The 16,379-nt window shown below is 39.5% G+C and overlaps 1 protein-coding gene across 2 annotated transcripts in view; it reads left to right on the top strand.

Moving 5' to 3' along the window:
* The window catches only part of ZNF704 (zinc finger protein 704), a 151,175-nt gene extending 137,289 nt beyond the window's left edge, over positions 1–13,886 (top strand). For both annotated transcript variants that reach the window (XM_034763181.1, XM_034763180.1), the window contains exons 8-9: positions 814–911; positions 3,138–13,886. In XM_034763181.1, coding sequence (XP_034619072.1) covers positions 814–911; positions 3,138–3,249 — 210 coding nt within the window. In that variant the 3' untranslated portion in view covers positions 3,250–13,886. The remainder of the gene's footprint in view (positions 1–813; positions 912–3,137) is intronic.
* Positions 13,887–16,379: the final 2,493 nt, after the last annotated feature.

Here is a 16,379-nt window from a genome sequence, read left to right as displayed (position 1 = left end):
GCGTGGGCAAAAGCCATCTACCACCCTGCTCTGGCAGGGGCCCAGAGCCACCCAAAGATGGGAAAAGACTCCTAAGGCGGTTTCGAGGGCATGGGAAATGACGATGATTCAGTACATCTCCTTGACAGCCTCTGCCAGCAGGGATCCTAGGGAGCCATAAACTAGAATGAACATCCCCGGTAGAACTGCCAGGGGAGCGCTCTGGTCGTACTTACAGAGCTCCCTCCAGGGGGAATCCCCCTTTTATGTAGCTGCTCCAGGGATGCAGATGTGTAAACCACACCCTACAGTAATAAGTGAAAGCCTTTGACTGTAGTGTGGGTTATTCGGTTTTAATCTTAGCCAAGCTACACCCCACCCATGAGTTAATCGCACTTTTCCTGGATCAAATGACAAGTCATTAACTATTCATCATGACCATTCACTATCTCAGAGTGAGAACTATTTAGGACTCTTAACAAGAAAAACTCAAAATCATCCATTTTCTTTATTTCCCAACATACACAGTCATGTTGCTCTGTGTTCTAGTTTGTTCTATTCATGCTGCTGGAGGGTCACAGGAAGAGGGAAGGAAGTTCATCACATGCAGATAAAGCTATGAGGACACTTTTCAGAACAGATCCCCTAACTTTTGGAGGGTCAGATATCACATACTCACCTTACTTGACTATCTTTCTCACCACACACCAGGAACTGGGATTTCCTAGGAAACAGCCAGTGGTGGACATGCCAGCGGTGGTGCCAACTAATATGTTTATATTGTATGTACATACATGTATGCTTTATTAACTGCATTTGTGTGTGTGTTGCCAGGTCTCACCAACTCATAATCGTCCTGCAGGGACTGGAGAGCCAAAACAACAGACCCACACAGTTCTCTCATCACCGCCCAGAGTGTCATTTGGCTTAAGGTATGAGACCATTAACTCCTATTGACAGAGCAGTAGGTTCAATATTTGGAGGGAGCCTGTAGGCAGCAGGAGTACAGAAGAGTCAAATGCCGAGAATCAGAACTGGCACTGCCTGTCTGTATGGTGCTTTTCCTTTCACTAGAACACAACAGCAATAGACACACATTTTTCTCTCTCTCATTAGTACAGAAAATAAAGGTTTTGGAGGAACTGAATCACTGAGAGTTTCAAAAGACATGAAAAGGTTTCAAAAGGTATTAGGCAATACCCCAGATGAATCTGAACCGTGAAGTTCCAAGTCAGACCTGAATTTCACTAAAATTCAAGCAGCAAAGAGTCCTGTGGCACCTTATAGACTAACAGCTTTTGTGGGTGAACACCCACTTCTTCGGATGCAAAGCTCATGCCACAGGACTCTCTGCTGCTTTTACAGATCCAGACTAACACGGCTACCCCTTTGATACTAAAATTCAAGGGTGTTTGGATCCAGTATTCTAGTTTGGAACATCTCTGAACTTCACTACACTGCCTTGCATATTCCCTTGGGTCCAGGGATATCTTCATGCTCATCAGCATTCATGCAGTATTTTTACTTAATTCATGTAACCATGGAAAATGTTGTATCTTACAACAGATCGTTTAGGTCAAGATATTTTTGGTTTCACTAAGAAACCAGGCACTTTGCTCTTGGCTGTGGAAATGATCCACCTCCTCTGAAGTCAAGGGATGTTGAATCAGGCACCACATAAATTCATGAGACTGTTTTTGCTTTTTATGTTCAAAATCCCACGTTGGATCTAAATTTCAAACATTATAAGAAATGCATGTTAATCCTTAATAAATCTGAAGAAATGTAAAATGACATTAAAAGAGATACCATGCTTATTGTTTTTTCAGGTCTTCCAAATCAAATCTGTTCTGTTTACCAGACAAACATTATTTTTCTAATTACATAGGCTACAAACTCAACCTAGGGTTCTTACTGGTTTGTATGCTATTCCCAGTAGTGAATTTTCAGTGATCAAAATGTTGCTGCCACACGTATTGCTGATGTAGGAGGCAGAGCAGAATCCAGGTAACTCTCCCCTAGGTGTTCTGCAGTGTTTACAGTATTAAACTTCATTTTGTCTGTAACATAAGCAGATATGACTCAAAGATACACAGGGACAAATCTGGCACTTGTGTAATGGTGCAGTTATTTTAGAGTTGCACCTGCTTACACTAGGGCTGATGCAAATATGTTGAATAGGAAGGTGCCATTTTAACAGTTACTTTAAGCTTACCCTGACACTTATTCCACATTGTAGCTTGTGCTTTAGGGTTTGTAGTCACAGATCTCAAACAAAGAATGCTTGTAGAGTGCTAGCTTTGGAATATCAAGTGACTTACAGAGAGCTACCATTAAAACAAAACCAACATTCACTATCTTCTTTCATGTAGAATACTGTACCAGTCTGTTTATAGTGAGAGTCTAAGGAAAATCCAGGGCTAGGTACGAACATGTAGATGGTCTTCTGAATTTAGTGGCTTTTCCCCTAAATGCAATAGCTACCATATGGGACAACTATCACATAATTCCAAGGCTTGCCTACAGCTGTGAAAAATGTTTATACTGCAAACCTAAAACAAGCAAACCTCTTGCCTGCTGTACTCCAGACAGCACTGCAGTAATAGTTGTGATTTTCTATTACTGCATGGCACTCTGTGGTATATCTGACTCCAGGGCTATATATATATTATAGGGACTAGTCCTGGATTGGCAGAGATGGACAAAGGGATCTAATAAGTCTTTCTAGTTGCTAATTTCTAGGATTCTCTTAAAGATACATCAGTGGAACCAGAGGAGCATTTTCTAATCTAGTTTATTATGAATGGGAAGGGAGAAGAGGCAGATGGCCTATTCCCCTCAAACACCTTACAAAGGATTGGGTGGGCTGGAGGCCTGCTTGCTGAGCCCTTGAAGCAACAGAGGAGTGAGCCCACCAGCTACTCTCAGAGGGGGGAGCGGTCGGAGTGGATCACTCAATAGCAGGTTTCACCTCACTCCTAGTCTGACTACTTCAGCAGAATCCTGGTAATTTGAAAATAGTAAGAGACCCATTGAAAATATGAGGTTCTTTCAATGTCATGCTGCATTTAGATTATTTTGTCTCTTTCAAAAAGTGTGTGGTGATGAGGGATAGCTAAAAACCTCTTGTTAATGAGGTGTCCCTTTTTCTTGGACAGGAAACCTAGAGGGGAGGGGAAAAAATGCCGAAAAGTATATGGGATGGAGAACCGAGATATGTGGTGTACTGCCTGCCGTTGGAAGAAAGCCTGCCAAAGGTTCGTCGACTGAAGACTGGAAGCGCGGAGGACCCAGGGGATGGGAAGTACAATAGCAGGATCCTGTTGCTGCAGCTGCCCCGGCCTACCCTCCAGTGCTGCCTTTTAAACAGACTTGTATTCCAAAACAAAGCACTTGTAGCCAAGGAGAAGCACTTAGCAAAACCAGTGTGGAGCAATAGAGAAAAAAAAAAAAAAGTCTTATCAAGTATTGAACCCAGAGCAGCTATTAATGTTTTTCTTAAAACAAAAAATAACTTGTTGCTAACTCTGAACTACTTGCTCCCCATGACTGTTCTTTAACCGTGTCAATGTCTATGCTGTGAACGTCTGTATCAGTTGAACCAAGCACCGCATCTTGTCCTGAAATGAAGATTTCTTTTTAAAAGCCTAATTAACAATTTAAGACATATAAGCTACAGTTCACTCAACAGCAGCCATACCAAGAGTGGAACCTGTTAAATAATTCTGCTGATGTGAATGATCTTGGTTGGATTCCTCATTTTCGGGTGTTTTTTTGAGGAATTCAAACCTTGGTATGTCAGAAGGACAAGCAACAGTACTCCTGGATGATTTTTTAAAAGCAGTCACAAACCAGAACAAAGAGTGGAGCTAAGTTTTAAATTAGATGGCAATACTCCAGAGAAGGAAAAATTATGGGAAACCACCAGCAGATCTCAGCCACAAGTCAGTCCAAGATTTGAGGGAAGGCATTTCAACGATGATTGAAACATACAGGAATATAATTTGGATTCCAGTATCTTTTCTCATCACCGGTTCCTTTTCCTAGCAATGACCATCTTATGCTGCTGAAGCCCTATTAAGAACTGGATGATATGTAATATCTATTCAGGGATATGAGCCAACCCAGCAGTTCAACTCTTGCTTCCTTTCCTCCTGTGTATAAGATGGTTACTAAATTAAGGGTGCACTCATTCTTTCCATTAGCAATGCCAAATTTTATTTGTGCAAAAAATGTATAGAAAACAAAAACACCCGAGAAGTGCTCCCACCGCATCATCCCAGCAAGTGGAATACGACAGCAGTGGAGCAACATATGTATATGTTAAGTAAAGTCCTTTTTTTATTTAAAAAAAAGTCACTGAGGTCAGAAATAGCCAATTTTCATGCAGAGGGCACTTTGATGGATGTGTGTGCTATGGTGTATTTAGTGCTTCAGGCTGTTAGAGGGTGTAAATCCAGAATGCTGATGTTTTATCCCTAGATAGATGAGGTTATTTAAGTGAGAAAATAAAGTAAAGCGGAAATGCCATATGAATGAGCACCACCAACTCCTGCCTGTTTCAAAACAAAACAAAACATAAGCATAGGCACCTATCATATGAATAGGGCTATACAGGCCCACTACCAGCGGGGCTTGTTTTTCATGGAGTCTGATAAACTGGATCACATAGCTCTCATGACAGCATTACTTAACTTGCATTGCTGCCTATGCCCATTTAGAGAACAAAAGCGCACACTTTTGAACATAGCCTAGAGTGTAGTGTTAAAGCAAAGGCAATACAATACATGTTTGAATGGAAAGAACAAAAGAATAGTAAGAGCCTGGTTTTTTAAAACAAATTATTTGCTCTGTTGCATGCCTAATTTGAGCATTATTTCTGCAACTGTGTTTACAAATCATGCAATTTTCATGCACAAGTGGCTAGTGAAGGTCACTTGCATGCATACAGTTACCTGATTTTTATGCACAATTGAGCACCTAACTTGTTTAGAAAAATCAGACCCTAAAATCCAGCCCGGATAATAAAACAAAACGTGAAATAAATTAACACAACAGAAGGTAAAGATTGGCAGATATACGGCGCCATCTGCACTCTATTGTTTGCACTTCCTTATCTTTTGGTGAGGTCACAAGTCATGGCTTTTCCTTCTGTTAATTTTTTTTTTTTTCAAAGATTTCTTTAGGGAAATCTCTCAACAATTTGTAACGGTTTCTAGTTACTTCCTTTTAAATGCTGACATTGTTGTCAGTGCTTTTACAATGGTGGGACACAGAATGTGGATCTTGCTCCACTGATATCCCTCCTTATTTCTAAAAGCCTCTCAAGATGCTTATAAAACAACAATTATGACCCCTATTGGCCTCATATTCGTTACTTATCCCCATCATTGTTCCCTTCTCCCTTATTTACTCTGATCTCTTGAATTTTAAAGAGGATTTTTAAATATATTATTGTAATTGGTTTCTAAAATGTTATATAGCATCATGAGCACCTTGGCAGGGGGCACTTTATAAATGAACATATTAATTAAATCATAAAATTTCCACAACATGGGCAAATTCTGGTTGGCCCCAGGAACCAGGCACAGCACTCGTCCCAGCTGTAATACTGGAGGAAAACGAGTTAGAGAGAGGGCACAAACCTTTTTAATTGCATGTATTCTCAGCTCGCTCTGTTCTGGCCTGTGGAAAGATCTACTGGGCATGCTCTGAGGCTTCACATAAACTTTAGCAAAGCCATTCCCATAACATAATTCACATAGCCACTCCCATACTGCTAACTTTATATCATTTTTAGATAGGCACACAAATAGACCACCAAAGCTGTGTTATTGTCCACCTCTCAGAGTTATACACATTTTCATTCTGTTCTTGATAAAAGTAAGATTATTTACAACAAGCTGCATGAATGGGCCACTGCCTGGCCAAAGTGCTTGGCTCATATGTCTGTATGGACTACTTCCCTACATTGTTTAACCACACCAAGTCACGCTTCCCTGGAGGGTCTGTCAGGTGACCCCTGATTTTTCAGAGCAGTCAGAATCTGGTGATCGGTTTCCATCATGCATTCTCACAGTTGGGCCATGGGTTCTTTGGTATGTGTGTACATACACCACTAGCAGCCAGAACTTGACCCTTAAAATATAAATATTGAAGGATATATATATATATATATATAATTCTTTTAACCACTTAGTAGAAATGATGCTGGTCACAGAAGTTGGTACCACATGATCCTATCAAACTTTTATATTGACAGATATACCACGGGTTCCTAATTTTTGCTGAAGGGACTTTCCTGCTACAGCAAAACACATGTATTTTGGGGGAAAAGCCTGAAAAAAGGAAATTTCAAGCAAAAGGGGAACATTTTAGACAAGCATTTTATACATGATTAGCTTGTCTCTCTATTCCTGCATAAAATGCCAAATATGGGAAATATATAAAATTTAGATAAGATTATTCACTAGCTGTTTCCATCCAGGTCAATTGATCTGATTCTGCACTGCCTTGCACCTTGTGTTGTCCTTTACAGGTGTGCAAAGTAAGCCAAACTTCCATTCTGATTTGCATATTTGAATCTGCTTTTCATAGGTGTCAACTGCCATTCAAGTTGGTGCAAACATGCCCAGTGGGTCTAGCTGTGTGAATAAGGTGAGCAGGCTTCATACCTGGTCAGACTCTAGGGCAGGAGATTTTATGCAATTCAGTCACCTAATTGGGATATCTGAATACTGATTGTTTAGTGATCAATCAGTTCCCTGCTCCCCCTCCAGCTGTTTTGTTAGCAATAAGCAATGATACAGCAAGAAGGCAGAGATCTTTATGGAACATGTATATAGGCCAATGTTACATGCTGATACCTCTGTGTTTTCCAGTATTAGCCTGGCCACCAGCTTGCATACGTAAGCTCCAGGTGTCACTCCAAACTGGGTCTCCTCCTGAAACCTGAGCCTGTTTCTTTCTCCAGTCCCACTCACTTATATAACACCCTCAAGTTTTCCCTGAGAGCGACACCCTACATAGCAGTATGGTATCATTCTAGCCATATCTCCGTTGCCATGGTCTGGTCAGGGACTATCTAGAGAGACCTTGCCTGGAGATCTGGTGAATTAAATGTACAGATGTCACTTTAATGGACCTGCAGGGAAGCCTTCTCTCTCCCATAGGTCCATTAAGAGAGCTGCTCAAGAGCCTGGGAGAAGGATGTGAAATTAGGAGTCTCCTGGCCAGTTGGGAAGGCTTAAACAGGTATGAGGGCTTGTCCCCATCCTTGATTGGACTAAACTCCATAGCAGTCATCACTAAAATCAAATTATACTGCTCTTTACTATAACAGTGGTGGTTGGAAAGAGGTTACTAAAATGACATCTTGTTTTCTATTTACACTTCACTGAACTCACCTAGAGGTAGCACTGCTGGAACTGAACTCTGAAGAGACTAATGGAGTTAATCCCAGACTACCAGAACTTATCTTGTACATAGTTACTGCCAGTTCTAAAAACCAGTTATAAAACATTATTGTAGTGGAGATTTTGTTGTTGTGGGATTCCAGAAGGGTTTTATACCACCTTCAGCAAAATAACGGAAAACTAGTCAAGTTGACAGTTTAGGTACAGAAGATAGATGCTAAATTTAGCAACTTGTGGCGGCAGGATCCTTGTGCTTCAAAAACCTGTTTCAGGGTTGCAAAAAGTGGTGTCTTGAATTGTGGTTGATAGCATCTGCTTCCAGTATTCCCCATCTGGTACTACAGTGCTGTTTACATAGACTTATCAAATTTCCATCATATACAAGATACGAGGATTTTTCTGTGACTTTCAGCAGGACAATTTCTTTCATTATCTGAAAATCAAGCTTTGTTCTTTCTGCTTCATACAGTATATCATCTCTAACCAATCCAGAAAGATTCTACAGTCAGAAGGTAGCTGGCACTATTTTTGATGATGCACAGGCTGAAGAAGAATACAGCTCATTCACCCATACCCTTGTTTACTCCACATTGCTGACTGTAGTAAGAACTTGTTTTTGTCAATAAACTTGTCAGATAACACATAAGGGAATAGACAAATGCAGTAACAAGCCACAGTTCAATAGAACTGCTTTTCTAACCTTAACCAATTTTAAGAAAAAAAATTCTGATAAAACCTTTGCATCCAAAGTTTGAGATGACTATTGTATGTTTCCCTGAGAGAAATAAAGAAATAATTATAACATGAAAAATAAATTAGCAGTAAAACTATAAATGTAGCTTTCCTATTATATGGGACAACTCACATAAATCAGGATTGCAAGATTTTGTCCGAATTCTTAAAATCTAACCCAGTGCTACAAAGGAGCTCCTAAATTACATTTGTAAATTCTCGATGTTAATCATCTTTTCCCTCTACGAAATGTAAGAATGTTATCTTTCATTTTACACTACTCTACTGTAGAAGATAGGGATATCCCTGAGTTCTGAATCAGTATCCAGTCATGTTAAGGAGGAGTTTTCCTCACCAATTAGTTATTTCAATAGCAAATAGTAGTGCAGCATTTGGTATGTAATGTTCAGATAAACAGAAGTTACTAAAAGTGTACATAGAGAAATACCTTGAGAAAAACAACAAAATGATGTAAATAATATGGATTTCCTCAGGGAAAATAAAAGGGCAGTAGATGCAAAAAATAGGTCTGTTTGAACCTACAATTACTAAGAATTTTAATATGTATTTTATTTTTCTGGATAGAATTATTTAATGAAATAAGGACTATATTACCATTTGAATTATTAAAATTAGAAATGAGTGCTTATTTGTGAACATGACCTTTTCTTGCTAACTCAAAGTATTTAAGCCTGTGTATGCTTCAAATATTAAAAGGAAAGGGGTTTTAGCTGATGTAAAGTTATGGGAACAGAGTTTGAAACATGACCTGATACAATAGGTGGTCTACATATTTGTATAAAGCTTTCTAGAATGTAATGTAAACATGAAGTCTTGTCGCTATACAATCACCCAGTTAAACATGTGTTATCTATAACTGGGTTACTGTTCATTTAAGTGGCTCAGAACAAAAATGTATACTTTGTAGCATGCTGTCCTGCAACTACTAAGTACTCTGGTTTGCAAGGTGCTAATTTCCTTATGGTGCACTCGATATTTTTAACTAGACTTTTTTCATATCTACTAGAGTACAAGTTTGAAAGAAACTCAAGATCATGCATGCAAATAAGAAAATGCATTGTATTGAAATACACACAGTTCTCAAACTTCTCCATTTGTACATGAAGAAGTGACCCCTTTTTTTTTTTAGTTCCGTTGTAATTTCTCCTTATCAGAATCTCTTTACAGAATCTATTAACATCATGACCAGGGATCCAACTGGGCAGACATACACTCAAGTGAGTAAAATCATGCATGTGCATAAATATCTGAACATTTTAATAAAGTTTTTAGCTTTAAGTAATTCTCATGCTGACACTGTTAATGATAGTGACTGATCTTTCTCTCGGAGTGTAGGTACAGTAAATCTGCAAAGCAGGGCACATTCCAAGTTGACTAGAGGTTGAAGAGATGTATTTCAGTAGCAGAAAAGCATTTATGCAAAGCACATGAGAGTCTCACCAATGGGATTACGCATATGCTTAGAGTCTAAATTTGTTTGCATGCTTTGCTGACTCAGGACCATAGAGACATCTTATTCTTATAGTCTCGTTTTGGAAATATATTGCAAGACAACCTGGCCATTTGTAATTTTGTGCTATTTGTTGTAGATTCAGAATACTTTTACACTAAGAAAAGTCTAATTCAGAGAACTGGCTTTTTAAGACATTGTTTAGAATTCCAAAGTTGCCGTGTCACTATCAAACTCAAAGAAAGCCTGTCAGAACAAACACATGACACATACAGGTCACTGATGACATACAGTTTGATCTCTGCATTGCTTATGTGCTCAACACACCCATTGACTTCAATAGGAATTCTGGGTGTACAGGAAACAAATGATCAGGCCCATAGTTCTTAATTTGTCAGTTCACCTAAAAACTTTCAAAATGCAAATATTTTGTATCATCATGATTGATGTTGGTTCTGTGTAAGTTTTATTGTTTCTAAAAGGATCTCATATTTATACTGGAAAGGAAACAGACAGCAGCCTTCTTTATACGATGCAATACTTGCTTACTAAACAAAGGGCTAAACTATAGAAACAAGTGCTGCAAAGCATGCTCTTTAAAGCTAACTTACCATCAATAACAATAGGTTAGTACAGGCAAAACTTCAGAGCTGTAACAATGCTGGCATTATTTTATATCAATTTACTAAAAACTGTGAAACAAAACTCAGATTCCATGAATGAACCAAAAGGGTTGTTGCTTTATACACCAACAGCGCACAACTGTAACAGAGCAGAAGAAATAATCCAGAACACCTGGGAGGAAGTTAGAAATAGCGACTTTCAAGTCTTTCTGAAAGGAAAAATGTTGCCCTTGGTAGCATAGAGATAATTTAGTCTGAAATTGACATCTCAATGTCATGAAGACAAGCCTACTTCATGGACATGAATTCCATGTTCTGAAAAGAGATTTTGCTTGGTCTCTTGGGGTTTTTACTATATTTATAGTCTCAGTTGTAAAGTTCTTAAAATTGTCAACTATTTAGCTTGAAGATGTAATACATTTTGACAATGATTTCTGAAATAATTTCTGAAACACTGTCATACCAGTTTGAGCCTGATCCTACAAGGCGATCTGCTCAGACTCCAGTGGGACCCTGTGCTAGAAAGGTCCTCACAGAAAGACCATTTGCAAGAGCATTGTTCACAGGTAGAAAAAGACTTTTCATAGCTGGGGCAATCAAAAGGCAAGCCTTACAGATGTTCTGGTATGTCATACACAACTTTCACTAAGTTTATTAAAGGGGCTTTGTCATGTGGGTTAGGACCCACAATTCAGAGATTGTGGGGGGCATTTAAACCAAACAGAAACTGTTTTAGAATTTTAAATGGCAGTTTAAATTATTTGTTTTAATTAGATTTATGAATCCCCTGCAGAGCTAGCAACTCATACATTGCAGCACCGCGTGCTGGAACGTCAAACTGATTCCGTATTTCACCTTTTTAAAATAATTTAATATATTAAAGTAAAAAATTGAACTTTTAAAATCTAATTTTACTGATTTAATAATCCGAGGTAGCAGTTCCGGAGGAAATGTTAATTGTTTAAAAAAAGAACAGCTCTGGAGCCAGATGCTGGGCGCTGCTCTTGCAGTGCAGAGCAACCCTAAAGCCAGTGGATCCGGATCCTGTGAATTCTCTCTGGCTGGGGAATCTTTGAGGGCCATAGAGCCACCCTAGCAGTTCCTATGCCAAACCCCTTCCTCCCTTCCCCCCATCTGCTTCCCAGTATAAAAGAGATGCAGCCAAGGGAAGGATGTCATGGCCAGGTATTCCTACACCCCCCATCAAACCCTGGCTGACAGAATCCCTCACATACGTAGCGCCACTGGCGTCAGAGACTGTCTGCATGAGTTCAATGAGCAGGAGTTGCACCAAAATTTTGTGCTTTTTGTTGAGGACCAAAAACAAATGTACCTGAAAATGTCTGGCCTGAAAACTAATGAAATCCAACCAGGCTGGAGAAGTGTTCTCCCTGCCTAAAGACTGCCACTTTACCAAAAACTGTGCCAGCCTTTATCTTGGATGGTATTATAGCCTTCACAAGCTCCTGCCAGACAAAAACCCTATGATGGCCTCAACCATCCGATATTGCCTAGTGAGTCCAAATGATATTAGTGGTGCTGCTAACAACATACAATCACCTATCCACTTACCAAATAGTATTCTTCCAGCTTTTCCCGGTTATGCCAAAAACCATTCAACTACTGAAGTAATTCGTGGGAAACCCCTGTCTTCCCATGCTGAAAATATTCCTTAAGGAAGTGTGGTACCACCATAGGCATGTGAGCATATTTTATTATCAAGCCACATCTAACCTCCACTTAAAAGTGCTGGGGAATTGTCATTTTGTCTGTTTCAAAGTCTCTCTGCTCCCTCAACAAAGCTCTGGGCTTGGCACTATTAATTGATCCAGGAGTCCCAGTGAGCAGCTTCATCCAAAGTCAGTGGCAACATCACTCCAAGAGAAAGGAGAATTCAGGGTGGACAAAGTAACAGCCTCAAATAATCAAGTGCAGATTCCTCATGTGGATGTGTAGGAGAATAGCCCTTGTCTTTCTGAGATTCCAGCATAGAGATTGCTCAGTGTGGGATATCATGCAGTCATGTATCACATTTCCTTAGCAGCAAGAAAGACAAATTCTCCCATCCTCCAATTAATATATTTGCCTCACTCTGAGAATCCCAGAGTTAACTGAAGATTAAGACAAGCAGCAGTCTCTTAAACAGGATGTTTCCTTGCTTCACATTTAAAGAAACAGGATTATCTTGGCTTTCTTCTAGGAGAAAGTTAATGGGCAGACTCAGTTACATAGGTACTATTTGAGAGAGGTTTGAGCCAAGAAGTTAAGATCTTAATCCAAATATCCTCAGAACTGGAGCATGGTAGGATTTAAGTGTTTGTTTGGGCCTCTCTCTACTTATTATTGCACAAGAGCTGTGACCAATGCCGTGGAGAGGGTACAGTACAGGGGTTCTCAACCTTTTTCTTTCTGAGCCCTCCACCCCCACCCACACATGCTATAAAAACTCCATACCTCACCTGTGCCACAACAACTGTTTTTCAGCACATAAAAGCCAGGGCCATTGTTGGTTAGCAAGCAGGGCAAGTGGGGCCCCCATGAAGCTAAGTTGCTCAGGCTTCGGGTGGCAGGGTTCAGGGCCCTGGGCTTCAATCCTGCGCAACAGGGCTTTGGCTTTCTGCCCTGGGCCCCAGTGAGTCTAAGCCCAGTCCTGCTTGGCGGACCCCCTGAAACCTGCTTGTGGCCCCCCAGGAGGCACCAGACCCCTGGTTGAGAACTGCTGGTATAGCAGACCTTATGTACTTTGTACCTTACAGTATGCAGCATGACAATCTAGTTTGGTTACATCTGGATAACACTTCTCTATCCAGATACTTGTGGCCTCCTCACTGTAAACGGAGTACAGGTTCTTTTCTCCTGCCAAAATATTGTACTATTCTCAAATTGCTTGTAAATAGAAGATTCTGTCAGTGATCAACACTACTTTTATTTACTGTTTTATAATGTAATAGTCAAGAAACTTGCCAGAAAAGATTATTCATTAGCTTAGGTCATTTTTTCCCCTCTAAAGTACCTTAAAGCAAATGTGATTTGCATATTTATTAAAATACTTTACTTATTTGTATACATGTACATTTTTAAGTAACTGTTGTAAATTAATTCATGAAAATGAGCCTTTCATGGACACCTTTAAGATGATTCTTTCTATAGAGTAAGTCAGTCAAAACAACTACTGCTGGTTCTTTTAAAATAAGATTAATATAGCAATAATTAGTGCTAGCATTTCTTGGATGCAGGGAGAGCAGCACATATTGCACATTCTCAAGTCCATATTAAATGACAGGGAATTTTCTCTAGAGCCAAGAGATCTGACACTAGTGTCTATCTTCAGTACACAACTACAGCGTATTATGGTTGTCAGTTGCACAATTCATATTTTTACAAAACACTATTATATTACAATTCAAGGCTTACATCAGTATCATTATGACTGAATTGCATTGTAGCTAGCAGAGGTCCAATCACACAGTCTCTTCTCAAGAGAATAGTTCCTACTCATGTGAACAGCCCCACTGAAGACAATAGGACTAGTCATGCAAGTAAGGACTGATAGAGTAAGGGTTGCAAGATGAGGGTCCTTAGTTTTCACTTGACATCAATGGCTATTTGTCAGGATGGGCAGGAATGGTGTCCTTAGCCTCTGTTTGCCAGAAGCTAGAAATGGGCGACAGGGGATGGATCACTTGATGATTACCTGTTCTGTTCATTCCCTCTGGGGCACCTGCCATTGGCCACTGTCAAAGGACAGGATACTGGGCTAAATGGACCTTTGGTCTGACCAGTACGGCTATTCTTATGTTCACACATTCCTCCAGGAGAAGTTAAAAAAATAAACAAAAAAAACAAGATTATGCCAAAAAGCTGGCTAAGTAGAACTGTGGAGTCTCTTCCCCATTACTCTAGAAAACAGGATTTTGCTATCAGGAGACAAAGGATGGTCTTGAGAATAGGTGCTGGACTGGGGATTTAGGAGATCTTGGCTCAATTTTGATTTCTTGTGTGATTTTGGGCAAGTCCCTTATGCTAATCTCCACCACCCCCCCCCCGGATGACAATACAGCCTCTCTTTTACCATTTCTCTGTCCTGGCTATTTAGACTGTAATCTCTTTAGGGAAGGGCCTGACTCTTATTTGTGTTTGTACACTGCTTAGCACAATGGGGCCTAATCTTTAACCCTCCTCCTGGTAGTATTTAATTTGATTTGGGGGGCGTGTGTGGGGAGAGAGAAGTAGGGAAAGGTCAGTGGTTAGCCAAATAATCTTATGTAAAATGAGACATAGGACCACAGCTTCAGCTGTGGCAAGGCTCCATTTGTCATGGCTTTGATGAGCATCAAGGATAGCTTTGAACTATCTTTGTACTCCCCTGACTGCTGGGGCTTCCAGGAGCCAGTTTTTGGCCCATGGTATAATGCAGGGAAGTCTGAGGTTGCTCTAATTTTTGCCAGTTTGTAACAGCCCCTGAGTCCATTTATGTTGGCTGGGGATTACAGGAATGGAGCAAGCTATGGCCACTGGGGCTGGTGGAGGTAGCACAGAGCTAGCTACGCTGGGCTCTATGCCCATCTGGGATTTCCTATGCTGAGGGGAATCCTCAGCTGGCTTGTTAGTGCAGCATTCTAGCCCCTTTGCACCATTAGAATGGCATAAAAAGGGGCAAAAGGGTATATAGGATGTAGTCCATAATGTCATTAAGGAACAAATCTGTCCTAACCAATGTCAGATTGCACTAAGTTTCGTAACATCCCACAAATATGAAGAAGCACTTAAATAAAAATTTTGACCTTTTCTGTAATAGAGGCGTCATATTTTAATGCACAGAAAGAGAATATTAATACTGTAGACTGTGTATGGTTTTAGTGTAAGCCAAAAGGCCAAATATTAGTCAGAATTGGCCCAATCTTGCCATCCATATGTAGGCAAAATGCCTAATAACAATCAGTCGGTATTTTGCTTGCATTGGGACTGCAGGATTCAGGTCCATGTGTCCTTATGATTGTTTTCCTACAAGAGGGAAATTCAATCTCTGTTCAGTGTTTCTCATCTATTTCCTGCTTTGGAGACTAGAAGTAATTTTGAAATTTTAAAAACACATTTCAAGAAGCAATTCAGTCTTTTTTTTAAACTATATTTTTAAAAAGTATTTTCTCTTCCACTCTGTGCAAAAGAAGTGATCTTTAATTAGAGCTACTCAGAATTGTACTTCTTTGTATATATTTTTCCTACTTGTTATGCCATGTATTTTTTATATTAAAAATAATTGAGAAATTGATTTTTTAAATCTTTTTTATTATTATTACCAGCATCTTGCAGAGCTTTGACCTATAATTTTTAGAAATGATCCTGAAATATGGAGAAATCTGATACTAAGAAATTTTTATTAAATTAGTAAAAATGTATACTCTCTGGATCAGATGAGTTACTTTTTAATGGTATATACATAAATACTGTAGCTTCTGAAATTAATTGGCACTTGGTAGCTTCAGTACACAAATGAAATGATACAGCTTTAAAAAGGAAAATTTCCTAGCAGGTGGAAAAGGTGTAGCCCTGGAACTTGTACATACACAGAACTTCCACTGGTTAAGTAAACTATATTTTTAATTGGTTTGGTTGAACCGGTCCAAACTCCTTTGTAATCAATCTTTATAAACCAGGTTTAAATAGATTTAAAAACTGTCCACTATGGAGTTGGCATCAGTTTAGCTGAATTGATTTAAAAACACACCCTTAGTTAAACTGGTGCAACTCTGTGCATAGATTGGGCCCTGATTATTAAAGGGAAGCTGCAAATCTTTACTCATGTGAGTATGACTAAGATCACAGAAGCCACTGACTACTCATGTGAGTAAACATTTGCAGGATCAGCCCCTAAAGGCTATATCCTCCATCACTCCCCATGCTCTTTGCATTATATATGGCCCTAAAGCTACATCCAGATGGATTTAAGTTTTTTTTTTCCCCTTTTTTGTCTTTCAAGATGAGCACCTGTTACTTTAAAAAGCAAGCAAGGACCATCAGAGCCCTCTGTAGGTGTTGTAGAACACATTGAAAATAAACACTATGTCTAATTGTTTACCTCACCCAAACTGTGTTTATTTCAGTTTCCAAATCATCCCTTGAATTTCAGAGCATTAGGGTCTACAGTGACTGGAAGCC

The sequence above is a fragment of the Trachemys scripta genome, chromosome 2 (genome assembly GCF_013100865.1).
Source record: "Trachemys scripta elegans isolate TJP31775 chromosome 2, CAS_Tse_1.0, whole genome shotgun sequence".
Lineage (NCBI taxonomy): Eukaryota > Metazoa > Chordata > Testudines > Emydidae > Trachemys > Trachemys scripta.
Note: the sequence above shows the minus strand (reverse complement) of the source record. Positions and strands in the feature narration are given on the sequence as shown.